General features: G+C 36.5%; 1 protein-coding gene across 1 annotated transcript; it reads right to left on the minus strand.

The window, feature by feature from the left end:
- Positions 1-3153: 3153 nt before the first annotated feature.
- On the minus strand, positions 3154-11183 carry LOC140233018 (proteasome subunit alpha type-6-like). The gene is made up of 7 exons (XM_072313128.1): positions 10712-11183; positions 8765-8859; positions 7699-7780; positions 7149-7304; positions 6232-6410; positions 5620-5714; positions 3154-4773 (listed from the first exon to the last, which is right to left on the minus strand). The coding sequence occupies exons 1-7, from the start codon at positions 10785-10787 to the stop codon at positions 4716-4718; spliced, it is 741 nt and encodes a 246-aa protein (XP_072169229.1). The 5' UTR covers positions 10788-11183; the 3' UTR covers positions 3154-4715.
- Positions 11184-11454: the final 271 nt, after the last annotated feature.

Raw genomic sequence — 11454 nt, forward strand, 5'->3', positions numbered from 1 at the left:
AAAAGAGCACTTGACTTGCCTCTTTCTAAAGGCAATGGGAATAATACTACCCATAACATATGTCAGTAACGAGTCAAGGGAATGTGTACTTTTTTCAAAAGATGAAATTTTGTGAAATTCTCTTTATATTTTCCTTATATTGTTGTACGCATGTGACATCACACACTGCAGTAGTCTTCTCATCCAGCGGTGACTGAACAAAGAATTCAAAAATTCATAACTTTTGAACGGATTGTCCGATTTTCCTCAAACTTTCAATGATGTGTTCTACTAATATTGCTACATTCTCTCAATCCTTATTTTAATAAAGGTGAACTTGTCCTTTAAATTTAATACCCAGATACTGTGCAATGTCATTTCACATAAAAATTCTGCCCAGGCTTTACCCCTACACGAATCTGTTGAAATGAATTGAGGTTCCATGTAAAGTCCAAAAAGCAGATGAATGAAAGTTTGATCAAATCAGACAGGGATAAGGAATAAATGCGAATACCTTGAATGACTGGCAATATCCCAGTTTTTTTCCTTTTCCAAAAGGTGACTGAAAAAGAAAAAAAAAAAAGCTAATGTGGTGAAGTGAGTACCATATCAATTGCAGATTTGTATCTGAACAAAATATGATTTGTTAAAAGGATGGTATAGTTATGGTTGAGATGGGGCTTCAGGTTTCCAACTTTTTTGTTACATAATGAGAGACCTCATATGAAATATCAAAGAGCATACAATTTCAAGAAAAATTCAAAGGCTATTTGATGAAAATCTGGTTTGAAATTGCCGAGATGTCCAAACAAGATGTCATTATACACAATAGTAATAACAGGGCCACTTCATTTTACTTTGATTTTTGGATATCTTGGCCATTTCAAAACCAATTTTCATCAAATAAACTTTGAATTTCTCTTGGAACTGTCTGCTCTTTAATATTCTTGTGTTTTGTGATTATCTCAAAATGTCAAAATCTAAATACATGTACCCCATCTCAACCACAACTACTGTAAAACGAGGAATGTTCATGTGCATTTTAATTTCACAAGAGCCAAGATTTGCAAAATTAAAATGCATGTGAAAGTTCTTGTCTACACTATACAAATTGAATGTTAATGGCCCAACTCGCGAAAATTTCATAATGTGAAAAGGGCCGCCGGCTCCCAATTCGCAAAAATTTCATGCCACGAAAATATGTTTTACAGCATACCATCCCGTTACTCTACTCATTCTGTGCTTCTCATAAAACAAAGCAGATTTGATATGTACATGTAATTTACACACAATGTCATCTCATTGAGGTGCACTCTCTCATGTTTAAAAAAAAAAAAATGGGGCCAAATATGCTGTGTGTTACTTTAAAATGCCTTTCTATAAATCTTTAAATGGTCATTGTGGTCATAGGGCTGAAATGTAACTTGCAGACCTCCTTTTACTTTTGAATAAATGCAGCATCACCAATTACTGGTAGTTTTACATTTCCTGGGAAGAAAGGGAAGAAAGGGATAGGAAGAAAGGGATAGGAAATCCCACCCAAGTGAACATACATGGGACTGGATAAACTTTGTCCAGTTCCAGAACTGTCAACTTTCAGGTTAAGTCAACAAATATACATGTATGTCTCCTTAGAGTTTGAATAGCAGTATGGTGTATATGTACTCCCAGTACAACAGAGTAGAAATTCTGGTCTCAAAATATATCATCTATACATACCCTTGAATACCTTCATACACTTTACTGTCCAGGTACAACAAAATTTTGATATACCAGGTAATGGAAGAAAACTGTCAGTCCCGAGTACATGTACTTTGTGATAATGGAAGTCCCCTGTACTGGTAATTTATTAATCCTTGCACTTTACTTTTCACTCTTTACTGTTCCTAGGACAGAGACATTTTGAAAGTAAGAGGGAGAAGTTCAGCTACAGGTCTCGTAGTATCATGAGCCCACATGACAATTGTATGATCAGCTCTGTAATTCATTCCAATTAATTCTTGCATCAAGTTGGTTTTGATGCAAATGATAAAGGGAAAATCTGGACATCCAACTACCTTGCATACAAATCACTTCCTTGAGGTTAAATTCTGCTGCATTTACTGTAGTTCCAGTTTAAGAACAGAATTTGAAGATCTGTGCAAGAGAATATACAATATGTATTAAATGCCTTCTACAGCAATGGAGACATTGCAAACATAAAATCTGGTTAACATTATGTTTTTTTATTTTTTTTTTCTTTGTACACCAATCACACGAGGAACACCAGCTCAGCATAATGAACACCACAAACATCAAAAGAACCGTGATTCACCCTGAAGCCCAAAAGGCTCTGTACTCATAAAGAAGTGCCAACATACTAGATGTATCAATCAATGTAGCCTTGCCAAGCTCTCCCTAGAATGTCCTAAAGAGATGGGTCATCAGCTCCGGCACACAATGAGTCAAGTGAGAAACAAACTGTAGCAGTGAGTTTCCTTTGAAGTACTTTGTATCCAGTCCAAATATAAGTTTGTCTGATATAAAACAGTAAAATCTTATGATTTGAACGGTAAAAATTTGACTGAAATTGGATGAAAAATAAGGAAGTTATGACATTTTGAAATTTTGCTAATTTCTGCAAAACAGTTCTTGTACAGTGGATATGAATATGCAAATGAGTGAGCTAACCATGTCATACTCACAATTCTCCATTGATCGAGTTAAAAAAAAAAAAAAATGACGAAAATTCAATGTCACTGTCATTGAAGTCTGAAACATGATGTTATTCCTGGATAAGTAATTTCAGAATAGTAATCAGTTAGATATACGAGGATTTGAGCCTCGGGCATAACTGCATTAGAACGAAAAACTGGAAATGTCAAAATTTTATGTACAAACTATATGGTAAGTTGTGAGGGCATGACATGCTCACTTTTCCATTGCATAATCATATTGACTGTTCGTTTCCCCCAAAAAATAGCGAAACTTCACAATGTCATAACTTCCTTATTTTTCATTGAATTTCGATCAAAATATACCACTGAAATCATAATATTTTACTCTTTCTTATCAGACTAAATTATATGTGGACTGAATTTCCCCTTTAAAGGAGAGCTGTGAAAATGAGGGTGACCCCTATCAGAGTCTCATCTCAGCACTGGTAGATAGAAGATACAGCATACAAAACTGTACTACAGTAACCTTACCATGATGTATGCTAACATCAACATTTATTTCACTGAATGTATCAAATCTCAATGGGACACTGAAAAAAAAAAAAGTAAGTACTCATCTCCAATCAAATCAGACACATACATGTACAATTTTTTATGTCCCATACAATTCTAACCACAAACAACATTTTGACTTGTAGTAAAAGCAGAATATGCAAAACTATACGCTCTTCACTGAAGTCAATTGAGTTCCTGGTAAACCCTTTGGTTTACTGATTAAACATTGAAGTCGTGAACATAGTACAATGTATGCAGTGTCAAAGTTTGACGAGATGAGCTTGCTGATTTCGTCAGATTAATCTCGTTGAGCAGAAAATAACACACAATGGAGAATGCTCCCCTCAATCTCTGTAAACATGCTAAAGAGATTCTTAGTCAGTGGCTGGCTCTCCATTGGGGCTCATCTACGGTTCTGGAATAATCATTCATCCATACACGCGGTTCTATATGAACCACTGGTATATTTCTGAAGAAAATGAGTTCCTGTATCAGGTCATCCATCTCTGCAATCTAATTTGTTTCAATATTCATATTATGGAAAATTAAACATAAAATTGTTACTCAAACTTTGTATTTTAACAGGGAGAGCTGTAGAGCCAGTTCATAAAAAAAGGAGTTCAAATGTTGTGTTTTTAGGTGTGGTCATTGTCTCATTCTCCCAATTGTCATTATACGTGTGATCAGTGAAAATTTTAACAGAATTAGGCTAGGCCTATGTACCTCCTGAGACAGTCAGAAGGTTAACACACTGTACATAGTTTACAAGGCTAGATCAAAGGAAGTTGCCGCATATCTGAATGTAAAGCATGGATAAATTATCAATCTCACTGTGTTTCAGTGATACAGCTACCACAAGAAGTCTTGGAACTCATTCTTTTTTTAGTTCCCAACCCTCGCCACTCCTTTTGCAATTCACTGTAGAGTGTAACCAGGGTTGAAATTACTATCTCTTGTGGATGCATGCCAGATTTAGAAACTTTTATGCCAATCCCGGGGTCTCTACAGTTTGTACCAAATACCAAGGTCACACAAATACCAGTTTTTCACATGATTTGGCCATAACACACAAGAAATGGCAGTGGCAGAAGAAACATCATCATTTGTTGTTTGTTTTTTTCTTTATATCTACCTGGGCACAAAGAGACCGAGTGTTCAATATCATCAAGTCAAAAAAAAAAAAAAAAAATCACATTTCACCACAATGCAGGGGATCTGTACTGAGCAAGCTTAAGCATATCTAATTCAAAACATATCTAATATAAAACTGAGAAATTACAGGACTACATGGGTAGTTTGCACCTGTATTGGGGAAAAAATGAAAAATCTTTCTTCCTCAAACCACTTGCCACATCTTATGTCTTTTGTCAAATGAATGGTATGAGGTATTAACATTCAAGTATCCTTCAAAGAGACTTGTGCCAGTTCAATGACATCTTAGAACCAATATAGATTGTCTTACAACCCAGGCAACTGCTTTTGAAACTTGATCTACTTTGGAAAAATAATCCCTGTCGACATCCACTAGTCCTTCTCAGCTATAGCTACCAGATGGGCATCAATATCTTCCTCCGTTAGTGTCCTGTAAGACGTACAGTGAAAAATGGTGAATGATGCGAGTTACATTCAGATAAAGACCAGAGTTTGCTATAGCATGTTGTTGCATAATCTGAGAACTACAACTCACTACTTGGTAAGAGAGAAGACAAGAGTACAGACCTGTCCAATGCACAGGAAGCTTACCCGACTGCTTAATCAAGAAGCAAGAGTGTAGTACTTCCACCAAGAACCCATCTTCAGAATAAAGATGCATCATGCATCATATTCAAACATCTTTAGGTGATGTACCTGTGGTATGAATTTGGTGATCATAACTCAAAGCTCTGGAAAGTTATCGAGAGTACACCACAATACTATGTGTACCGTGCTTATCACAACAAGTTCATTGACCTTAAGACTTTCTTGGTCTTCACCAATATTCGAACTTGACTGGCCATTTTAGGTTATATACGTGTGGTGTGAGTTTGGTGGTCATAACTCAAATCCGTGGAAAGATACTGACAGTACACCACAATACTGTGAGTACAGTGCTTATAAGGGCAAGTTTATTGAACTTTTGACATTTGACCTTGTAGGACTTCACCCATATTCAAATTTCACCAGCATTTCGTCGGTTGAGAATGATAAGGGTGTTAAGTTGCCACTAAACTCATAGTGTTCGAGACAACTTAACGCCCTTCTCATTCTCAACAGACGATTTTTAGGTTATGTCCCTGTGGTGGTCATTGCTAAAAGCTGTGGAAAGTTAGAGAAAGAGTACACCAAATTGTTGATGCCGCCACCACCGATGATGAAATAAAAGTGATGTCTACGTCTCAAGACAGGAAAGGTTATAAAAAAAAAAAAAAAATTAGAAAAGGAAACTTACCTAAAGCATGGATTGTCCCTTGTGACAACTGCTACCTCAATCTCGGTTGGTTTGAAGTCCGCTGAGAGAATTGACGAAAGGCATTTGATAGCAGTCTATAGAAGGAACACACAGAAAGAAATATGGCAGATGGTCACTCATATAACCAAATTCATACACTGCATTGCCATAACAGCATCAAAATGCATTGCAATACAGATAATCATGCACAAAAGCATCACTTGATCACACAGCTCTGGAGGAAAAAATATAAATTCCAGCAACATTATAAATGTGACTACTGGTAAGTTACAGGTATATCATTTTATGTCAACCTAATATACATGTATATATATTTATTTCAATTATTATTATTCTTAGAAAAAAAAAAAATTATTATTATTCTTTCTTTAATGGTAAGACTGTGAAGGCATCTCATCGACTTGCCAGCCACTGGAGGACCATATTTGGCAGAAAATTGCCGTATGAAAGGCTACCCAAACTGATGTTCTGTTTGTTGGATGAGTCCAACATAAGGTCGGTCCAGCTAGTCACACACAAAAACAAACACAAAATTGAATGCAATAATCTCTTTTATATGTCACTTTTTCCCAGGTGTAAGGTGTCTCTCACCTCGACTGCTTGGTCATATGTGAAATCCTGCTTCTTCTTGAGCTTCTTCTCCAGGAAGCTGTTGGCTTCTGTCTGTTTGACCCCAACACTGGTAGCCTTGTAGCCACAGAAGTAGCCTGCTGGATCTGTCTTGTAAAGCTGTGGTCCCAGCTCCTCATCCCATCCAATCAGTATCATGCCTGGTATAAAATCATAAATAATCTCAAGTGGCCATAATTCAATGGACTGAAAGTGATAGATACAAGTTGTATCTATCAATTTCATTCAAGTGCAATCTGAATGGAATTATGGCCACTACAAGAGAAGCTTGAATGTAACCTCCTTCTATTTCCCTGAATGATAATGATAATGATAATGAATAACATTTATATAGCGCTTAATACTGATGTTTCTAAGCGCATCAAAGCGGGGAAAAATAATATATATAACGTAAAAACAAAATACAGCATTATGTACATATTATGATAACGACAGCAACAACAACAACAGCAAGATTAAGGTTGAATGATTGTGAACAGAATTATGATACTTCCTGGGATTTTCCTTCATGAACTAATGGTACCCAGTACATCAATGCTTCCACTCCTACAGTTAAATCTTCATGGATCGTTAATTAAGGGGAAGAAGTATTTACCCACTGAATGAGGTCAACATCATCCTTTTACAATTTCCCATCTGTATTAACTAAAATGTCACTCCAAAATAGTATTTGTTCTAGTTAGTGCACTTTCTTATCTTTTGCCATGATGGCAATTCACTTTAACATTTTTAGGTTGTGCACTACATTTAAAAATACCCATTTTGATTGAGAGTAACAGCTAAAGTAGTGTCGATACTACTAAGTACATAATATGTCAGAGTTTAAGAGAGGGTAAACATGATATGACACAAGACTGGATACAGAGGTCAAGACTTACTGCATCCCAGAGGCCTCATCTGTGCACTCTGTGTGTAGACTTGGGAGATGTCAGCCATACGTTTACACAGCATGTCAACAGGAATCTCATAGCCGTACTTATACTTCCAATTGGCTGCCTCTACTCGGGCTCGAAACACTTGTGATCTGCTGTCGGCTAGAGGGACAGTGTGGGATAATATCAGTGACAATTACTTATGAGAAACATAAAAGAGCAAATCACTTCATAAAACTACAAGAAATGTGCATACTCATTTTTACATCCTAATAATCAGTTGGATTACATAGGGTTACACTGCAGAATTTAACATTATTCTAGATGCTTCATGAACCACCCAAGTTGATATCAATCAATTTTGACTACACAGAGTAAAAAGCCCTATATGATTTTTTTTTTTCCACAACAAAATCTTACCTCAGTAGATGTTTTCAACACAAGTTTAGGAGTCACTTAGGAGTCAGATATTATAAACTTGAAATCAACGACATGCAGGGTGAATATCCCGGCCGAGATAAAGAATAATTTGGTACTGTTTACTGATTGTGTTTACCTGTCATTCCTGTCATGGCACATCCTATGTGCTCGGTGATCTTGTACATGTGAGTGATGGTGGCTGGGTCCAGCAGTTTATCCTGTAAATAATGTATGCATGCAAGTGAAATCAAGAAGAAATGTTAAAATATGAATACCAGTATGTTTATAAATGTCTTCAACAATAAATGGATCTCTTCTCACCTCACACAAACTTTTTGTACTATTGCTTGCCTAATTCCAATACATTGTTGGTCATTTGTGTGTTATACACCTCTTTCGGCTTACATACATAGGTATCCTCAGAATTGACATCACATTGTCAACTGTTGTAGCCTTACATACCTTCACACATCTTCACCAGGTTTCTTTGGCTTTTACCAAACAATCATCACAGTTTGCCTCGACATGAAAACTGTGCTCAAATCTTTAGGAAATTGGATCTACAAATATCAAAGCCTTGCATAGAAATACAAATGAGAGAAAAGAACGCCATATATCATAATTACATCATTCCTCCATAAGCCACAAGACGATTATCTAGGCATTCAAATATACACATCCATCAACGGTCATGCATGCCTCTTCCATCATACTTACTCTATATATGTACACAACCCAAAAGAGAATAAGCCAGTTCAGAGTTAGCTCATGGGCACATTGGTACGAATGACCTTTCTTTTTTCTCAGTTGGTTAGGGGCACTTCACTCGTTTTCAGAGCGACATAATGCATAAGCTTTATGTAACAATTTATGGGATTCATCAATCCCTTTCAAACAAAGAATAAACTTGCGTAGACCAGATGAGCAGAATGATCCGTCAATTCACACTTGAGAAAGCATCCATTTCATTATTTTGCATTGGATGTATTGACAATCTCTTTCTATTGATATTGCCAAATACCACTTTTGCTGACAGGTGGATGTGCTGGCAAGCGGCATTTATAAAGATTACATGAATAATCATTACATGACAGATGCTTATCCCAGTAAATTTAAAAACCAACATGCCTGTTGGTCCGAATGACCTTGTTTCTGCTCATGCACAAAGTGGAACTCCGAACTGGCTTATTACGGGTACTCACTGGAACTTTCTTCTGTGTGACAGCAACTACACAGTCAGGTCCCTTGACAGCAACAGTTGTCATACCACCCTGGTTGATAGCTTTGAATGCATATTCTGAAAAAGAAATGTAATACACAATTTGAAGGTGTTAATATCTTTTTCTTTCTTTTCTTCTTTCATTTTCATGTAGAATCCATACCTAAATTTCCCTCTTCTTCCTATCAATCTTTTCTTTGTGGTTTTCCTCTTGTCTAACTTTCTCAATTTCCTATCTAACTGTACATTCTGCCTAATTGTTCTTTGTTTCCTTCATGGATTGTTTTTCCCTCTAACTACAAGGATCTTTCCTTTCTGTCCTCTCCAAAACTTTTTTTCTTATGTATCACTCTAATGAATCCTTTTCTTCATTCCTTTTTTCCCCTTACTCTACCTATTGCTTTTCTGTTTTCAATCTATATTTTTTCCTTGCTTTCCTCTTTTCTTTAAACATATCCATCTCTCCCTTGCTTTCCTGTATACTGCAAGTTTCTCTTCTTTCTTTCCTTCCATCATCTTTGAGTGAACTCTCTATTTTGTAAACCTTGTTTCATATTTTCCAGCATTTTTTAAAATCTTTTCTTTCAATCCTCATTTCCTTTTTCCCCTTTTCCTAGCCTTTTTTTAAAGGCTTTATGTTCTTTCACCCTGGACTTATAACCACCCTTTTCACAATCTTCTTTCATGCACACACACACACACACACTCGCCCATTTTTTTGTTTTTTGTTTTATGATATATATGCACTGGTGCATGCACACACACACACACACACACACACACAAACAACACAAACAACCAATCAATCGCTGCCGCGACTCGGTACAAGCTGAGAGAAAGACTAAAAAAGTATTATCTTTTGAAAGATACCATAGACGAACTTGCTCTGATCGCTGTGAGATAGATCTACATTATGTTTATCTTAGCGCTTGCTGCAATTTAAGGGTGTGTACAGTTCTGGTCGAGGTGAGGATTTAGCTTTTAACGTTTTGCGAGATATTCAGAAACCACTCTATGAGATGTCAAATAGCATGCAGTTCTAAGGGGTATCAAAAGTTTATTCTATGAAAATCGGTTTTGAAATGGCTGAGATATCCAAAAACAAGGTGAAACAAAGAGATCCTAATAAAGTTGTGGCATGTCACCTTTTGTTATTATCAGCACTTTTTTGGATATCTCAGCCATTTGAAAACCAATTTTCATCAAATAAACATTGAATCCTTCTTAAAATTACATGCTCTTTCATATTTCTTAAGACTAAGAGGCTTTTCATTATCTCACTTAGGAATGTTCAAAACATGAATCCCCACCTCAACCAGTACTGTACAGTCCCTTTAATGAATGTCTTTTGTACACCATACTGCACTGTCTGCTCCTGTACATGTATGTGCAATGCAGTTATCGCAAAGCGAACTAGCTGCGATCAACATACATTGTAAATTTACTCCAACAAGTGTATATTAAGTGTCAAAACGGTGAAAAATTCCTTTTCTACTGCCACTGGACTTCAGTTTCATTCATATACAAATATACGAGGCTATTGGATATCTAGAATGAGTTTGTGCAAACAGGTGCGAAAGTACACAAGCGCCCCCAAGTGTCAATTTTCATGAAAAGTATAAATTTTACAATGACTTTAATACAGACATAATTCACTACACAGTGATACACCACTAGCCGGCAGTCAAATTTTGGACGGAATTATGGGCAGTTTGCTTTAATGTTAGCCATCTTCTGATTAGGGATTAGAAACCCTACATATCACATGCTACGATAAACATGTTTTACTTCAAGTTTCAAGGTTTATTATCTAATGTTGTTATGGATTGGTCCAGACAGCCAATGGGCAGCTTAAATTAATTAATATAAACTTACACGATGTCAATGGCCAATGCATGCAACAGTGTTGTTGATCCAATATTAAACTTACCGACTTGATACAGCCTTCCTTCAGGGGAAAAGACAGTAATGAAGTGGTCAAACCCTGCACTTGAACCTCGAGACATGATGGTCAGCTCAGCTCAGCTCTTTATCACTTATATTAGCCTCTTTTTGCTTTTTTTTTTCTTTTTGGCCTCTGTTGGGTAGAGCCACAACACAACTGCTATGTTAGCAAGGCCTGTAACTAACACGTTTTGTTATGTTAGGGAGTTCTGCACTACTGCCTGCACTGCAGTACAAATTTCTTGACGAAGAATTTTCTGAGATGAAGATCAAGCTCCTGACTTCAGATTCAGATTGATGTTTGTCTCTCTTGTTGGCTCAATGTTGTGATGCCTTCTAGATCTGGTCAAACATGCACTTATACGGCGCAGCGACATCGATAGCTATCTCCAGTTTTCACATCACCACACTAGCGATCGGGGCGGGCAGGCTATGCACGCATTACATACGGCCCTAACAAGAAACTTATGCACTGAAGAGAACTGTAGTGAAGCATCGACCCTGTATAGCTGTGCGGTCTGTATGTACACTACTTGAAGCGTGCAAGTCATCTCAGCTCGATCCATTAATAGTGGTGAATCTGATGCCTTAATGACTTTTTGTTTCGTTACTTGCAAATTTTAGGGAAAAAATAATTTTACATGACAAAAATTAATTAAATATATTTATATTTTTAAATAGTTTCAATATACGTTTCTTCATGAATTATAATTTAAAATGTCTCATGAT

This window comes from Diadema setosum, chromosome 1 (genome assembly GCF_964275005.1).
Source record: "Diadema setosum chromosome 1, eeDiaSeto1, whole genome shotgun sequence".
Classification (NCBI taxonomy): Eukaryota; Metazoa; Echinodermata; class Echinoidea; order Diadematoida; family Diadematidae; genus Diadema; species Diadema setosum.

Coding starts and splice junctions, on each gene's coding strand:
- LOC140233018 (XM_072313128.1), bottom strand. CDS start 10,787: ATGTCTCGAGGTTCAAGTGCAGGGTTTGACCACTTCATTACTGTCTTT. Junction 7,781..8,764: donor TCACACAGAAGAAAGTTCCA/GTGAGTACCCGT, acceptor CATTATTTACAG/GATAAACTGCTGGACCCAGC. Junction 6,411..7,148: donor GATGAGGCCTCTGGGATGCA/GTAAGTCTTGAC, acceptor ATTTTATACCAG/GCATGATACTGATTGGATGG.